Raw genomic sequence first — 18,352 nt, forward strand, 5'->3', positions numbered from 1 at the left:
CAAATACAGTGTAGAATATTTTGAGATCTTGAATTTGTATCAAGCTAATGAAACAGCAACATTCCCCTTCTGTGTAAAATTGCTCTTCCTCACACTGGATGTCAGTAATTACCTTGCTTTCATCTGGAATCAGAGATTTTTTTTTGTTTTCTTTTGGTTTTAAAACGAGTATTCTCAACAAATGTTTTTTTGATCCAAAAAGTGCCACAACAGAAAACAAAAACATTGTTTATGACTAGAAACTGAATGCAAAGGTATGCCGTTATTATAGGAATAGTTGAAATGGATACGGTTTAATGATTACAAACTGTTTTGAACACAGGAAATGAAAAAAAAACTTTGGACAGTTTTGTAGAAAAACAATTTTTTTTCCAGGCCTTAGAATTTAGTAATAAGATTTCCCTTTTTTCAAATTGACACGCTGATATACATAAGAACGTATTACAGGAAGTCCTCGACTTATGATCACAATTGAGCCCAACATTTCTGTGGCTAAGTGAGACATTTTTTAAAGTGAGTTTTATGACCTTGCTTGCCACAGTTAATGTTAATGTTAATTTTATTTGTATACCGCCCTTCTCCCGAAGGACTCAGGGCGGTGAACAGGGCACATATAAAATACAGGATACAAAAGTTAAAAAAGAATTAAATACAAGGCCCAAGCTAAAACAATAAATAATAATATAAGAACCACAATAAAATCCCAACCCATCCCCCATCAGGCCAGGCCGGCTTGTTTGAATAAATAGGTCTTCAGATCGCGTCGGAAGGAGCGAAGGTCGGGCGCCGTCCGGAGCTCAACCGGCAACCGATTCCATAAGTCCGGGGCGCCCACAGAGAAGGCTCTCCCCCTGGGGGCCACCAGACGACATTCTCTGACCGGTGGCACCCTGAGGAGGCCCTCTCTGTGGGAACGCACAGGGCGGAGGGAGGTTGACGCCGGCAGCAGGTGATCCCCGAGGTACTCCGGACCCATGCCATGTAGGGCCTTAAAAACCATTACCAAAACCTTGAATCTCACTCGGAAGACAACTGGGAGCCAATGCAGCTCGCGGAGCAGAGGTGTAACATGGGAGTATCGGGAGACTCCCAACACAACTCTCGCGGCTGCATTCTGTACCAGTTGGAGCCTCCGAGTGGTCCTCAAGGGAAGCCCCATGTAGAGAGCGTTGCAGTAGTCCAAATGAGAGGTCACGAGCGCATGAGTGACCGTACACAGCGGTCTAGATAGGGCCGCAACTGGCGCACCAGGCGAACCTGGGCGAAGGCCCCCCTAGTCACAGCCACGATGTGGTCTTCCAAAGTAAGCCGTAAATCTAGGAGGACTCCCAAGTTGCGAGCCCTATCTACGGGGGGTAATAGCTCACCCCCCATGGAAAGAGATGGAATATTCTGAATATCCCGGGGTGCCGGTATGCACAGCCACTCAGTCTTGTCGGGGTTGAGTTGAAGTCTGTTCCTCCCCATCCAGACCCGAACCGCTTCCAGGCAACGGGACATCACGTCGAGGGCATCACTGGGGTGATTTGGGGTCGAAATAAAAAGCTGGGTATCATCAGCGTACTGATGATACCCAACTCCAAAACCACGAATGATCTCACCCAGCGGTTTCATATAGATGTTGAACAGGAGAGGCGAGAGGTCCGACCCCTGAGGAACTCCACAAGCGAGAGACCTCGGGGTTGACCTCTGCCCCCCTGCCAACACCGACTGCGAACGTCCCAGGAGATAGGAGGAGAACCACTGAAAAACTGTGCCTCCCACTCCCAATCCCCTGAGATGCCGCAGCAGGATACCATGGTTGATGGTATCGAAAGCCGCTGAGAGGTCTAATAGGACTAGGACAGAGGAATATCCCATGTCCCGGGCCCTCCAGAGATAATTCACCAGAGCGACCAATGCTGTCTCCGTGCTGTACCCGGGCCTGAAACCCGATTGGTACGGGTCTAGATAATCCGCTTCATCCAGGACCAGAGGGAGCTGATGCGCCACCACACTCTCAACAACCTTCGCAAGGAAGCAAAGGTTGGAGACCGGACGAAAGTTATTTAACACAGCTGGGTCCAAGGCAGGCTTCTTGAGGAGAGGTCTCACCACCGCCTCCTTCAAGACGGCGGGGAAACTACCCTCACTCAAAGAGGCAGATATAACCGCCTGGAACCAGCCTCGTGTCCCCTCCCGAGCCGCATAAACCAGCCAGGAAGGGCACGGGTCCAATAAATATGTGGTGGAGCTCAACCTCCCCATAATCCTGTCCACTTCCTCCGGAGTCACAGAATCAAACTCCTCCCAGGCAACATTGACAAGACCGCCCGTGTCCTGATCGTCAGACTGCCCAGTCGGAGTCCAGACTGGTCCGAATCCGAGCGATTTTGTCCGACAGATGTTCACTAAACTCCTCGGCACGACCCTGCAAGGGTTCCTCCCTCACCTCCTGATTAAGGAGGGAGCGGGTCACCCTAAACAGGGTAGCTGGGCGGTTATCTGCGGACGCGATAAGGGCGGAGAAGTGATTAGACCTCGCCGCCCTTATCACTGTGAGATAAGACCTAATATAGGTTCTTAGTCGCAATCGGTCGGATTCGGATCGGCTGGACCTCCAACAGCTCTCTAGACCCCGTCTCCGACGCTTCATCTCCCAAAGCTCCGCGGAGAACCATGGAGCTTGCTGGGATCTGCACCGGGTCAGGGGCCGCAAGGGTACAACTCGGTCAAGTGCCTCCGTGGCTGCCCTTTCCCAGGCTTCCACTAAGGCATCCGCCGAGTTGTGAGCAATGGAGGCAGGTGGGGACCCCAGCGCTGCCTGGAACCTATCAGGATCCATTAAGCGCCTGGGGCGGTACCATCTAGTTGGCTCCACACACCCACGGCGGGGGGGGTGGGGTGGCAAAACGGAAGACCAGCCGCAGGAGATGATGATCGGTCCATGACAGGGGCATAACAATTGGGGAGCCCCCACCAAGATCATCTAACCACCATCCAGATAAAAAAACCAAGTCAAGGGTTTTGCCTCCCACATGAGTCGGTCCATGAATTACTTGTGTCAGGTCCATGGCCGTCATGGAAGCCATGAACTCCCGAGCTAACTCAGATGATCCTCCCAGGGATGGTAGATTGAAGTCACCCAAAACTATAAGTTTCGGGAACTCAATCACCAACCCCGAGAGGATGTCGAGTAGCTCAGGCAGGGCTGCTGCTGCGCGACTAGGTGAAAGGTACACCAGCAGCAAGCCCAGCTGTGCCCCAGGACCACATCTCAAAGAGAGACTCACACCCGACTATCTGGAGAAAGGTGGCCTCCCGCGGACACAAGGTCTCCCTGATAACTACTGCCACTCCCCCGCCCCTACCTTGAGTCCGAGGCCGGTGTAGCACCCGGAAACCTGGTGGGCAAAGATCAACCAAAGGGATACCACCCTCTGGGCCCAACCAAGTCTCCGTGATGCAAGCCAGGTCCGCATGCTCACCCTCAACCAGATCCCGGACAAGGGGAGCCTTATTAACAACGGACCTGGCATTCAGGTACACCAGCTGGAGCTCAGGTGGCTGCACATCCTCGCTCCCGGAACCTCGGGGAGGAAGCAGAGGGTCGGAGCGCCTCACTGCTTGTAAATAGTGGAGATGCCCTCCCCGGTATCGATACGGCCCTCTGTTCGTACACCTGCTGCCATTCCCCAACATCGTGGGAATAGGAAGTCCCACGACCCGCTCCAGAGCCCCAGAGGCGACCGACCCCCACTCCCCCCCCCACGCGATCAATCCCGGACCTGGCCTGAACAACGGTTGATGGACTACCCCCCATATCCGAACAACCACAACAAATTCCCGCTCCCCTCCCTAACCCCACAAAAAAATTAACTAAATAAAGTTGTTAAGAGAATCATTGCAGATGTTAAGTTAGTAACACTGTTGGTAAATAAATCTGGCTTCCCCATTGACTTTGCTTTTCAGAAGGTCACAAAAGGGGATCACATGATCCCAGGACACTGCAACTGTCATCAATATGAGTCAGTTGCCAAGCATTTGAATTTTGTTTACATGACCCTGGGGATGCTGCAACGGTCATAAGTGTGAAAAACGATCATGTCACTTTTTTCAGTGCCGTTGTAACTTTGAATGGTCACTAAATGAACTGTTGTAAATTGAGAGAACTACCTGAAAATAACTGAGAAATGAGGCTGTCTCCTATAGATTCATGATCTGCTAATGAGGCATATCTGGAAATTATTGTACTGCATCTTGCATTGGATCAGTCAGTGTTTCAGATGCGTGGCCAGAGACCCAAGATTTTATTCAATAACAGAAGAAAAATAAGTGGACTGTTTTCTGGTGATCTATTTTTTAATCCCTTTGTATCATATGAAAACTTTGAAAATATCCATTTGAGTCTTTTAAAGGCTAATAGTGGCCCTGCTAAGTGATTGAAAACTACATGCTGTATAGATGCTGCTTTAATTGAAAAATCCTGTGTGACATCTATATTTGATCTATTGTTAAAATGTTCACATACTAACTACCTTTAACTAACAATGAACCAACTGTGAGTATATCTGTAGAAGCTGGGAAGCGGCTTCACAGATGCATTTAATAATAATAATAATAATAATAATAATAATAATAATAATAATAATAATAATAAGAAGAAGAAGAAGAAGAAGAAGAAGAAGAAGAAGAAGAAGAAGAAGAAGAAGAAGAAGAAGAAGAAGAAGAAGAAGAAGAAGTTGAAGTTGGAAGGGACCTTGGAGGTCATCTAGTCCAACCCCCTGCTCAGGCAGGAAACCCTATACCATTTCAGGCAAATGGCTGTCCAGTCTCCTCCTTCCATTGTTAATGGAAATTCTTACCTTGACTTAGTATATTTTGATTGAAAAATTCAGGGGACTCATCCCCCACTCCATTCCTGTAGGAGGAGATATACTTATCCTCTTTTTATCAGGATGGGGATGTTTCCAGGTATCAAATTCCAATTTTCCTTCCTCCCCTCCCTTCCCCATTGTTTTTGATTGTTCTTATTTGATGTAAGCCACTCAGAGTCACTTTGGAGCCTCTAAATCTCATACATAAATAAATACTAGTTCTAATGCAACTGCTCTTTCCACCAGATTGCTTCACAGAGTTCCCCTTAGATAAAATTTGTTTTTTTCTCTCCAATATTCAATATTTCCTCTGTCTAGACTCATCTTAGAAAAAGTTCTTGGCCTCCTTACATCATTGTTCATCATGCTTATCTAATAAACTACTTTGATATACTTACACAAATAATATTGTTTTTTCTGATCTACTTTTGCAATACGATTTTTAATGCTTTTGGAAATATATGAGACTGAGAATTTGCTATTTATTTTTTGAGGAAAATGGAACCAAATTTGCTTGGCCATTTCATATTCCTTCTACAGCAAACCACAGAGAAGTAAATGTAAATGAAGATGGATACAAAGCAACCATTTTTATCATTCCTCTGTCAAGCCAATCATGCTAATACATGATTGATGGAGACATAAAATGCCTTTTCCCCCATAAAAGGAAAAGGTGGTAGTCATCTTGAAATCAGTATCCAACCAAGCAGCAGCTCAGTTGTTTTGTGTCCCGGATTCTCCTTTGGAATTTCTTTACCAAGAGGTACTACAAATCCCAGAACTCTGTGGGAACTCTGGTTATTGTAGTTCCCACCTGCCTAGAAGATCCCAGTTTTGCATAGGCTAAGAAAAGTATACTTGGAATCTAAAGTATTTTTAGCCTTTGGATTTAAGCCGTATGGATTGCGAAAGTTTCCTGCTTTCTTTTTCTAAAAGGAACTTGGACATCAGGTCTTAAAGTTTTCTTAGAAGTCATTTATTGTCCCTGGCCCTTGGTCTGTTTGTTTCTTAACATAAGATCAACGGCAACTTTTTATAATATAACTATAATATACTATAACTCAGTTTGACAAGATCAAGACAGTGACTCTCGGGTTTGCCTACATTGCGTTCCTCATCAAATTCCAAGAGTTTTGAAATTTTTCCTTCTGTTTTACATTAACCTTCATTTGACTTGTCATCTGAAGTAAGGTTAATTGCTCTTCATCAATAATACTAGGTTGTGGTTAAGTTACAGTGAGAATCCTCCTTGGGATGACTTTTGAGGGGGAGTGTGCAAAGAGAGGTCACTAGGGTTTTATTTTATTCTTTTAAACCATCATTTGGGATAGCATCTGGACACTTCATTCAGATGGCTCTTGTTTACTGTCTTTTTCTGGGAGGTCAAGATGGTCGAATGGGGGGGGTCTCCTTCCATTTTATCCCTGCTGCTACAGCCACTATTGGTTGTATGCTTGTCCTACATAGCTGCCAGATCAGAAAGACTAAGGCAACTCACATTGAAAACACAGTGCAGTCAAAGTGCAAAAAGTACGGCAATGATATCATGCATTTGGGGAGCACATAAAGCCCAGTTTCAGCCATCCCTCCAGTTCACAAAACACCTCAGCCAAGGGCCCCTTGGAAAAACAGGTTTTCAATGCATGTCTAAAGCAGGCCAGGGATGTATTCTTTACTAAAGTACTAAAGTTACTTGTTTAAGTTGTATTAAACTGTTAAGATATTTAAGATCCACTTTTCAAACAAGTAAGTAGCAAATCCTGCAGGATAGCATTGTTGCAGGTTGAAACCCAATGAAAATTCACACAAAGAAACAAAATAGAAAATTGGATTACACATTGCATCATTCCCAAGCGGGTGGAGGGGGGGAGTTCAAGGTTAGGGAAGGCTGAGCTACAAATAGGCAATGGGCATGAAGTAGAATGTGCTGGCAGACAACAAGAGTGTCATGACATAGTCCTCTTCTCATAAATAAGATAGACTTAGGTTTTCCTTCATTGCGCCAGTCTTGAAGAGTATTTTTCCTTTATTCCAGCACAATCTAAAGCAGGGGTCTTCAAACTTGGCCCTTTTATGACTCGTGGACTTCAACTCCCAGAGTTCCTCAGCCAGGTACACTGGCTGAGGAATTCTGGAAGTTGAAGTTCACGAGTCATAAAAGGGCCAAGTTTGAAGACCCCTGATCTAAAGGGTTCCTCAAGGTGGGCAAAATCTTATCACACATTCATTACATTGGAGGGACATCAGGTAACTAAGCTTGGAGATAGAAAGGAGCAGCAGTGGGGATGCTTCATATTGATAGTTTTCTGTTGATTCAAAGTGGGTGAAGAGCAACATAATAAAGGCCCAGAGGAAAAAGCATATGCCAGAGAGAGGGACACTATGATTACATGTTTTGCTTGCTTGCTTGCTTGCTAGAAAATACATAGTAAAAAATAAATTAAGGGATGGAAGGAATCCCCCTATTGAGAAATGTAATAATTAAGTATTTTTATTTTTTAAACAAGTGAGATGTTGTGTAGTTAAAATTTTTAACATTTTACAGTAGCAGGTAACATTTTTCTCAATAATTCTGGACTTCCGGTATTTAGCCTTTTAGTTACAACTTCTTTTTCAGAAAGATAATGTCATAACTTTATTTTCTAAGAGCATCTGAATAAACTATAGTTAATTTTTAAATAAATTATTAGAAAATAAAAAGACCAACATTATTAAACATTAAAGATACTTTTAAAAGTTTTAAATGATAGGTAAAGCAAGTAACATGGATGTATATTTAAGAATGGAGAAAAGCCTTTTGAATTAGAATACTTCTAGTCCAGAAGAATTGAATATGAGAACAGGTCTGTGCTGATTCTCCCCCCCCACCCCAAATAGTTACCATTTTATCTTGATGGACAATATTATGGCTGGGTGGGGAAGTCATGGTTATATTGCTCATGAACTCCACCCAGTGCTTTTGCCCACGTTCATATTTACTCTCCAGCTCATATGTGCATTGGTCAAAGGAGATGACTGTGATCCTCCTTTGGCACAGCTAAATAAAGTAAAGAAAATAAGTTTGCAAAGTCTGAACAGCATGGTGTCAAAGAAATACCTTGTCTGTCGGGAGAACATTGGTGCTTCTAAAATGCGAGCTGCTGCTTTGACACTAGAGGTATGAATACTCATCCTTTCTCTGAAGTGCACCTAGAGAAAAAATGTATGCGTAGAATACATTTATGCTTCTCCATTTCCCTCAAAACAGGAAAGAAAAAGTTTGAAAATGTTGCTGCCCTCAAGCAATCATAACTGGAAGGGGGCACAATAAAAGTGGTTCCTTGGCCACCAAATATTTGTGTACCCTTGCCTATGGTTCTCAGTGTGGTTCCGATTGCTGACTCTGGCCAACCCGGAGTAATACGTCCCAGGGTATGAACTGTGGATTCTAAGCAACCAGTTTGTTTCGATACTGACCTCCCAGAGGGCTGGGCCAGGGGTAGGCAACCTCGGCTCTTTTATGACTTGTGGACTTCAGCTGAGCATAGCTGACTCAGGAATTCTGGGAGTTGAAGTCCACAAGTCATAAAAGAGCCGAGGTTGCCTACCCCTGGGCTGGGCCAAGCCAGAATTCTCCAGAGGAGCTGTTAAAGGCAGATAGCTGCTATACGAAGCAGGTGTAGATTGGGAGACACAGGAAAGACCCATGGGATGAAAACAAAAGGGGGAGTGAGTGGCTTGGAGAGAAGGTAGTTGAGACTTGGTCAAGAAACGGAGCTTCTGTAAGAAAAGAGGGGAGAGAGCAGCAACCTTGGAACCGCGAAGATGGCAATGGTGCAAAAAACCCTGCAAAAAGGAATTGAATGGTGAATAGCTAAGTTTGTGAGAAGCGGAAAAGAGGAGCAGCCAGGGCTAACAACCATAAGCAGATAATGTGCTGACGCCGCTCCTAATCAGTCTGACTTCTCTCTCGACCGCAGGATTCGTACAGGAAGCAAGTAGTCATCGATGGGGAGACCTGCTTACTGGACATCTTGGACACAGCTGGCCAAGAGGAATACAGTGCCATGCGAGACCAGTACATGCGGACAGGAGAAGGCTTCCTCTGTGTCTTTGCTATTAACAACACCAAGTCCTTTGAAGACATTCATCAGTATAGGTGAGTAGAATAATCTTCACCTGTACTGCAAAGGACAGGGTGCATCCTGTTTTAGAACCAGAGATTTGGAATAAGGGGACATATGGGTAACACTTTTTTTTTCAGCCCATCCTAAAAAAAAACCAAGCCTCTCCCCTTGGTCTGATCACAGCAGAAAGTTTCCAGCAACATTTCTACTGAAATGTCATCCAAGCAAATTGCTGGTCAATCAGGATAAATTCAAGTGTTCCGCTGTGACTACGGTAGCAGGAGACATCCTCTCTCGTTTGTTCCCTTTGTCCTTAATTAAGGGTGCTGTGCTGTACGTGTTAAAGGAAGGAAACTTGTATCGATCGCATGTGAAGGGCAAAGAGAGAGAGAGAGAGAGAGAGAGAGAGAGAGAGAGAGAGAGAGGAGAGAGAGAGAGAGAGAGAGAGAGAGAGAGAGAGAGAGAGAGGAATAGGTTGATTTGTTGTTGTTAGCTGCAAAGTCGTGTCCGACCCATCGCGACCCTATGGACAAAGTTCCTCCAGGCCTTCCTGTCCTCTACCATCTTCTGGAGTCCATTTAAGCTCACGCCTACTGCTTCAGTGACTCCATCCAGCCACCTCATTCTCATAGGTTGATTGAGGCTTTGCTAATATTTTTCCTAGGAAAGCTCTAGCAATGTGTGCGCCTGCTCATGCTGTTTTTAGAAGACCATCAATTGAGTGTCTGAGTGCCAGGGGCACTGACATCCTTTGGCCCCACCCGTCTTCACTGTCAATACAGGTGACCCCTCCCCGCTTCTCTCCTGTGCCTGATTTTTCCTATAGATTGTGTTTTAGGACTGGCTAAACCAAAACACCCACAAGCTTCCTCCTCTGTGTGTAATTCAGCATATGCGAAAGCCTGCATCCCGTGCATACTGTTTTAGTTAAGAGTCCTACTTCTTTCTTGATTCTTAAAGATCTTGTACTGAATCACGTTTGACTGTTATCTAAAGGCTATTGCATTCGTGGGTATGAAAAAAGAATACCGTTCTTTGGAGACATCATTAAAACGCAGAGGGAACTCTGCAAGTTTATCAAAGGGTTATGGACCTAAAAAAAAAGTCTTGGTAAGATGTAGGCAGAATTTAAGTTTCACTGTGTTTCTAAAATAATGTAAAAGAATAAATAGTTTTTTCACTATTCCAGGCCTACAGAGGCACTCTGCTTTTCTTTTTCTGTATCTGTTTTTCCCCTGTACTGGTCTCTAGAGAATTCTTGCCCCATCATACCTAGTCAGAATGGCCATTCTGGATGTTATAGTTCACTGAATCTGGAATCAAGATTTACATTAAAAGTTTGAAAGAAGGAAGAGTCTGTTACATCTCTTTTCCAACACATAAAAAAGCTCTTTTCGCTTTTTAATGTTTAAACCAGGGCATGCTATACAAGAAAAATTACATGTTTTAATTTATTCATTGATATGTAGATTTGCTTAACTAGATTAGTCAATTTTCACCTATGAGCAATTAACGTGCAATTGGGATAAGTGTCCTACACAATTCTGCATACAAAATACATTTCTTCAAGTAGTTAAAAATGAATGCACATTACTTTACCCTGATGATAGGATTTTAGTAGTCTTAAATAAAACAAATTGTATATGTTTTTCTGTGGCTCACTGCTAAAAGGAGAAAAGAAAAATCTACACACAAGTGTGCTACAAGTGTCCCTCAAATGACGATGGTAATTGGGACTAGAATTTCTGTCACTAAGTGATGAGGTTGTAAAGCATGATATCATGTGACTGCATTGCCCAGCGATGGCAATCCTGGCAACCCCCATTGCTATTGACCCCGATCCCACTCCCAGCTTAGTCCCCTTACCCCACCCCCAGCCTTGGTAATGTAAGGCATGGCTTTTCAACCAGTGGTACACGTACCATTGGTGGTACGCGAGCACCTGGCTGGTGGTATGTGGCATCGCCTTCCTCCCCCCGCCTCCCCCCGCGCTCCGCTCCTTCCCAACTCACTTGCTACTGGAAAGCATGCTGCTTGGCAGCGGCCTGCAGGAACCCTACAGAGGGCACGTGCAGGCGCAGAGCGCGACCCCGCCCTCCCCAGGGACTTGTGCAGCAACCGGATTGACTTCTGATCGGCGCTTCTTCAGGGCACACATGGCTGGAAAGGCGCGTCGGAGTCCCAGGTACCTGTAAGGCGATCGGCCTGTTCCTCCCTCATTGCCCACCAGCCCCGGGAGAGCCTCGTGCGAGCGCCTTGCCAGCCGCCGAACCCTGCCTTTCGAGCAGCAGTGGCCTTGCCCTGCTTGCCCTTGGCCGCCTCCGCGGGTGCTGCTGTAGCGTGGAGAGGGCGAGGCCGGTCCCCGTTCGGCCCGCCACCCCCGGGAGAGCCCCGCACGAGCGCCTCGTCCTCCGCCAAACCCTGCCTTTCGAGCAGGAGCAGCTGTCAAGTCCTGGGCTCGACAATCAACCGAGTTGGAGGGGGAGGAATCCGTGCAGCAACCTGGCTACCTGGCCTGCCAGCCGCTCATTGCTCCGCTGATCAGCTGGGAGGCTGAGACTCTGGATTTGAGTTGCTGACAGAGCGCAGCGCAGGGAAGACACACCAAAGCCAGCCGCTCATTGCTCTGCCGATCAGCTGGTTTGCTGCGCGGATTCTCCCCCCCCACACACACACACCCAGTTGATTGTTGAGCCCGGGGCTTGATAGCAGCCTTGCCCGCTTGCTCTTGGCCAGTGCCGTGAGCAGCTGCCGCCGCCCGCCCCACTTTTTGCAAGCAGGCTTCCAGCAGTGGGAGGCTCTGCCTGCTTGCTTTTGGCCAGTGCCGTGAGCAGCCGCTGTCGCCCACCCCGCTTTTTGCAAGCCCTGTTATGCCACCGCCGCAGGCGTCTGGCAGCGGGAGGCTCCAGGACGAGCATTGGGGCGTCTTCCCTGCGCTGCACTCTGTCGGCGGCTCAAATCCGGAGTCTCAGCCTACCAGCTGATCTGAGGAGCAACGAGCGGCTGGCAGGCCAGGTAGCTGGGTTGCTGCACGGATTCCCCCCCTCCCCACCCGGTTGATTGTCATGCCCGGGGCTTGATAGCGGCCTTGCCCTGCTTGCTTTTGGCTGGCGCCGTGAGCAGCTGGTGCCGCCCACCCCACTTTTTGCAAGCAGGCTTCCAGCAGCGGGAGGCTCTGCCTTCTTGCTTTTGCCCTACTTTCTTTTGGCCAGCGCCGTGAGCAGCTGCCGCCGCCCACCCCGTTTTTTGCAAGCCCCGTTATGCCTCCGCCGCAGGCTTCCAGCAGCAGGAGGCTCCGGGACAAGCTTTGGCGCGTCTTCCTTGCGCTGTGCTCTGTCTGTGGGGGGGCCGCCTTGGGAAAGGTGGAAGCGCAGCTGTGGTCCGGGATGGTCAACCAATCTGAGCCCTGTTTGGCCGGCTTTGTGCCTCCGTCCCCCAAGAGCAGCTGGTTGTGATTTGCTGCCGTGCGCTTCCCCAAGTGTGCCTCAGCCCCGGATCTCCCCCCACCCATGACTCCGGCTGCATCTGCAGAAGGCAGCGGGGCGAAGGGCGCTTTGGCGTGTCTTCCATCCATCCCGTGTGAAGGGTGCCTTCCTGCCCCGTGGTCCACAGCAGCATTGTTGGCGTGCATGGATCGACTGTGAGCGAATGCGAGGTGTTTCTGTTGCTGGAATAAAGCTTATTAAATGAGCTGGCAACCTCCGAGTATTGTTGATAGATCTTCCCTAACTTTCCTCGGGTGCTTCATAAAGAGTTAAGTGGGCATCAGGTTTCTTGGTAAAAATGGATTAGGAAGGAAGGAAGGAAGGAAGGAAGGAAGGAAGGAAGGAAGGAAGGAAGGAAGGAAGGAAGGAAGGAAGGAAGGGACAATGGGAGAGAGGGAGAGAAATAGAGGCAGAGAAAGAGAGAGGGAGAGAGAAATAGAGGGAGAGAGGGAGAGAGAAAGAAAGGGAGGGAGAGAAAAAGAGAGGGAGAGAAAGGGAGAAGGAGGGAGAGAGAGATAAAGAGGGAGAGTGAATGAGAGAGAAAGGGAGGGAGAGAAAGAGAGGGAAAGAGAGAGATTAAATTAGTAACATGGTGGTTAAGTGAATCTGGTTTCCCCACTAACTTTGCTTGTCAGAAGGTTGCAAAAGGCGATCACATGACCCTGGAACAATGTGACCATCATAAATATGAATCGGTTGCCAAGCATCCGAATGTAAATCACATGACCCTGGGGATGCTGCAACAGCCATAAATGTGAAAAATGGTCATAAGTCACTTTTTTTCTGTGCCGTCGTAACTTTGAACAGTCACTAAGCAAATTGTTGTAAGTCGAGGACTACCTGTAGTTTATCATTTTTTTCTTTTTCTTTTTTTTTTGGTCAAGTTTTTGACACCTTGCTGGGCGACTGGTGGTACTCGGACATTGCCTTATCCTAAAAGTGGTACAATGGGTGAAAAGGTTGAACAGCCCTGATGTAAGGGACTGGTTCCTCTTTAACTCCATCTCCCATCTATTTCCCCTCCACCATCTCTGCCCTTTGGGCTGCCCTCTTCTGCACCACCTCTGCTGACCTTCCCACCCTGCACTCTGCTGACTTTTGCTGCCATCCTCCTGCTGCTATTGAAATGCGCCTGACCTGGACTTGAGGCTACTTGTGCTGTTATCCAAGTTGCGCAGCCCGTTTTTGTGAGCGCAGGGCCAGTGAGTGCATGGCGGCAGGGCCGGTGGAGTACAGGCTGGCTGGGGCTTGGTGCTGTGACAGCACCGGGGCTGAAGTAGCACCCTTGGGGTGGCGGCAACTGGCTGGGACGGCTGAAGGCCTGGAGCCTCTACTTCGGCCCCAGTGCTGCTGCCGCCGCTGAGGATTGCTGCTGTGCAGGGCAGCCGAAAGAGGAAGAGACGGGGAGGAAACTGGCAGATGGGGGAGTTGAAGCGCCCCTGTGGTAGGCGGGCTGCCAAGCGCCCAAATTTTGATCGTGTGACCAGAGGGCCACTACAGCAGTCATCACTTCAGAGACTGGGCCTAAGTACCCTTTGTTCAGAGCCACCGTAACTCGATTCAATCAATGAATGAATGGTGGCAACGGGAGAATTACCTGTAGTTGTGGCTTTCTTTGAAAAACTGCTCAAATCGCCTAGCTAGAAAATCAGCAAGCTGAATGGAAATTAATTGGCTCTGATAAGCCTGAGTCCATCTCCTGGGTCAGTGTTCTCAGTGTCGACAACCTATTGTGAAGCAAGGAGCCCAGTGGTGTCCTGTTTGAGTAAAAGAGGCCGGGCTGGTTCCTTGGGGAACAAGGAAATCCCTTTGCCACCTGTAGGGCCACCAGGTTGCTTTGCGGTCTGGATTCCAGGCTGGCTGAAGCTGTAACTTGAGTGCTGACAAAGGATTTGTGCTCTCTCTATTCCTTGCTCAGGGAGGCCTGCTCGCTGCTTTATTCAAATGTTGTTGTAAGAAGGGGATCTCTATAAAGAAGGAGCCTTGGTGGAGCAGTGGACTAATGCCTCCTTAAGTAACACCAGCTGCCTGCAATTAGTGCAGGTTCGAGTCCCACCAGGCTCAAGGTTGACTCAGCCTTCCATCCTTCCGAGGTAGGTAAAATGAGGACCCAGATTGTTGGGGGCAATTAAGCTGACTTTGTAATAATGCCGCTGGGGGGGGGGCGAAAGCCCTAATAAGCAGGCATGTACATAGAATGAAGGCTATTGCTAAGCACATTGGTTTGTGCTTAAATTGTAAGCCGCCCTGAGTCTTCGGAGAAGGGCGGGATATAAATGGGATTAAAATAAATAAATAAATGATTAGGAGTGTGATGAGAGAGAAGAGACAAGGAAGAAAAAAACGGGTAACAATAGAGATACACGGAGTATCTGCCCAGCTTATAGTGCAGGAGGAAAAGGGCCACGACTCGGGGCTTCTTCTGCGCCATGAGGGTAGACAGCTGGACACCCTAACCCCCCCAATAAAAGCAGCCTGGGAGCAATATGTGCAGAATTGAAAAAAAAGATGACTAAAGATAAACACGATTCAGGGGAGAAAGAAAGGAGCTCGCACTCCTATGATGCAAAATGAACAGAAGTGGCCAATTAGGAGTGGTTAATACTCATAGCAAGAGAAGAGGAATAAGAAAGGAAGGACAGAAGTGTGGGAAACCGTTAGAAGAGGAAATGAATGTAAAAACTGCTAGGAGGAGAATGAAAACATAAGAAATGTCAGGATACGTCTTAAGAATACTTTTTGAATTATGTGAAAGCAAGAGGAAAAAGAATCTTCCACATTTAGAGCTTCTGGATCAGCAAATTCTGCTAGAACCGTCAAGGTTGAATTATGATAACTGCAGCTCTTGGCTGTCGTATTGTCAGAAGTTGGAATTGCTGAAGTTCCTGTGTCAGGGAAATCACAGTGTTAAGAATATATCAATTTCCACAAAAGAGATTAGCTACTACTAGGAAATTATCAGTAGCCACCAGCTGATTACATCAACTCTTGTTTCAGCTATTTTGTGATCTGCACTGCTACTTGTGATGATGGATAGAGTTTGGTCATTATCAGTTGTTGTGGGAAATGTTAATTATGAATAAAAAAAAATGGAGCACTTCAAATGCACATGAACAATGAGAAGGGGCATTTTATCATACTTAGTGGATGTGGTGTAAAACCAGAAAATTTTAGATTCAAACAGATAGACAGATTCAGGGGATTTCAAAGTTTAATATACAATTAAGACCAAAGGTCGGTCTTTTGGGACTGATGGACAGTTGGAAAAAAAGTCATGGAATTTTTTTTTGTATATGATTCCTGCAGCAAGATGGTTATATGCACAACAGTACAGTAGAGAAATGGCTGGTGAAAGTGATGGAACTTGCTAAGATGGCCAAATTGATTTCTTTATTAAAGAAATGACAATAACCGTTTATTGCTGACTGGAAATCCCTTGTGCGCGCTTTGTGGAAAACATTAAAAAATGACCTTATGATTTATGGATTTGGTGATTAGACAGAAAAGAGACATGTAACTTTAGAGCAGGGGTGTCAAACTCAATTTCATTGAGGGCCGCATCAGCATTGCGGTTGCCCTCAAGGGGCCAGGTGGGTATGGCCTGGGTGGGCGTGGCCTACTGGGTGGGCATGGCTAGAGTGCGCATGGCCTACTGGGTGGGCGTGGCCAGCTCTACATCGTTCGCATCGAGGGTGCCTATGGGGGCCTGGGCAGGAGTGGGACAGATCTGAGGGTCTCTGGGCCAGGGCCAAGGCAGTGGGGGCCGTTCCCTCACTGTTTCCAGGATGGCTTCGCGGGCCACATGAAACCACTTTGCGGGCCGGATCCGGGCCCCGGGCCTTGTGTTTGACATGTCTGCTTTAGAGAAAGAGGTAAATTTATAATTGTACTTAACTGCAGTAAAGATCAGAAACCATTTTGTATCTTTTTTCTTTCTTTTCACTTTTTTCTTCCTTGCGTTAAGTTAGCTTGTATTAGTTTTTCTTCCTTTTTAAAACCTTTGACAACATTATTAAAATAAAGAGTCGAAAATCAGGGAACCTTTCTGCCCCACATGGCTGTTCCTTTCTGAGGTTAGTGATAGTTTAGGACTTTTTGCTAGATTGTCAAGCAGGTGCCTTTGTTCTGCCCTCTCTGCCACATGCATGCACCTATACGTGATTCTTCATACAGTGTGATGGCAAGTCTACTTAGTATGAGGGCTTCTGTATAAGGCTTTGTGGCTTTCAGTGTTTCATAGAAAATAGATTTTTGTAGGGTAACAAATACATCAGAGTACTGTATTTTCCGGTGTATAAGACGACTTTTTAAAGCATGAAAATCTTCTCAAAAGTTGGGGATCGTCTTATACGCCCAGTCGCCTTATACGCCGGAAAATAGTAAATCCTCGGGAGCAGAGACGTTAGTGGAAACGGACAAATCCAGCGCTCGAGAATGGCGAAAGACGGCCTCCTCATAAATAAACTGCCCACCCCACCCATACACGCCTACACCCGCCCACTCTTTTTTTCCACCCCACCCTTCCCTGACAATGCCTCCTGCCTCACCCCTGCCTCCCGGTGTCTTCCGCTCGCCAGGTAAACTTCCATTGTACCCCGGGACCACCTCCTCGCGGCCCGCCATTCCTCCCACCCCGCCCATCACCCACCCGTGCATGGCCCCCTCCCAGCTCCAGTCCATGGACCCCTCTTCAGCCTTCACGGGCTCTGACGACGACACGTTCCCAGCCAGGCTAGTAGGTGTAACGGGCGCAGCCTCTATCACCGCATTCTGAAGCCGCCGCTCAGCCAGACTGTCGCCGCCAAATGACCCCTCCCACGTTGCGTCCAGGCTCGCTGCGACCTGGACGGGCCCGGGCCCGGGCAAGGACGCCACGGAGCCCGCCGGCATCGGGTGAGTCCCGGCAGAGGCGTCCTGCGCATGCACGCGCTGGCCAGCTGCCGGGCGATCTCTAAGGCGGCGTCGGACGGTCGGGAGATGCAGCCGACGCGCGGGAGAAGGCTGGCTCACGACAAGTCGAGGTGGGCCTGCGTCAGTGGCGTGCGGGGATGGCGGGGGTAGCTCCCGTAGCGAGGAAGGCGCGTCCGTGGGGAGACAGGCGAGGCCCGTGCGCCGTGCTGCGAAGAGGGGCCCCGCTGAATGTCGCGCCCGTGGGCCGCGACACCTTCACCTAATTGAGAAGCAGCCCTGACTTCCTACTTACCCGTATTTTCCGGCGTATAAGACTTTAACCCATGAAAATCATCTCAAAAGTTGGGGGTCGTCTTATACGCCCAGTCGTCTTATACGCCGGAAAATACGGTATACGATTTCATAGGTTTAATCTGTTCATGAATTTGCATACTCTGAAATATATTCTACCTTGTGTAATTGTGAAATGTAGCAGTGCTTAAGATACCATAGGAATCTGTGCTATTATTTTTCTGTAGCAAATTAACAAAATTACATCCCTGAGATGTTTTAATTTGCAAAGAATTTTTAAAGTCCCCTGAAAATTTAACACAAAAATCCTGGGGATGCAAATGAGAACTTTAGGATACTCTCTCCCGTTTTTATTTGTCCTGAAAGTTTATTTCTCTGTTCCATTTTTGTGTCATCTCAATGATCTGCTGTGGCCTTATGCTCATGATGAGCATGAGCTGGGAAGAGGATGCTAGTGGCCTTGATGCCTTCACTTTCCATTTCTTATCTTCCTATCACAGGATTTGCCCCAACACCACCATATCTGCATAATTGAATACTTTGCTTGATTAAATTGTATCAGCTGTGTTTTCTTTAGGTTGCCAGCTTCTTCCAAGACAAGGAAAATCAGTCTTTTAATAATGAACTAATCTCAAATGTGACTACTCTGACCTCAGTAATTCCCTTTCTGGTTTGCTTGAACTGGAGAATTTAGCTTTACTGG

General features: G+C 47.3%; 1 protein-coding gene across 4 annotated transcripts in view; it reads left to right on the forward strand.

Annotated features, from left to right (window-relative positions):
- Positions 1-18,352, forward strand: part of HRAS (HRas proto-oncogene, GTPase) — a 143,155-nt gene that overhangs the window by 52,826 nt on the left and 71,977 nt on the right. For all 4 annotated transcript variants that reach the window (XM_081313002.1, XM_081313001.1, XM_081313003.1 and 1 more), the window contains exon 3: positions 8,816-8,994. In XM_081313002.1, the coding sequence (XP_081169128.1) occupies positions 8,816-8,994 (179 nt within the window). The remainder of the gene's footprint in view (positions 1-8,815; positions 8,995-18,352) is intronic.

Source organism: Vipera berus (genome assembly GCF_964194415.1).
Source record: "Vipera berus genome assembly, chromosome: 1".
In the NCBI taxonomy this organism is placed as follows: Eukaryota; Metazoa; Chordata; class Lepidosauria; order Squamata; family Viperidae; genus Vipera; species Vipera berus.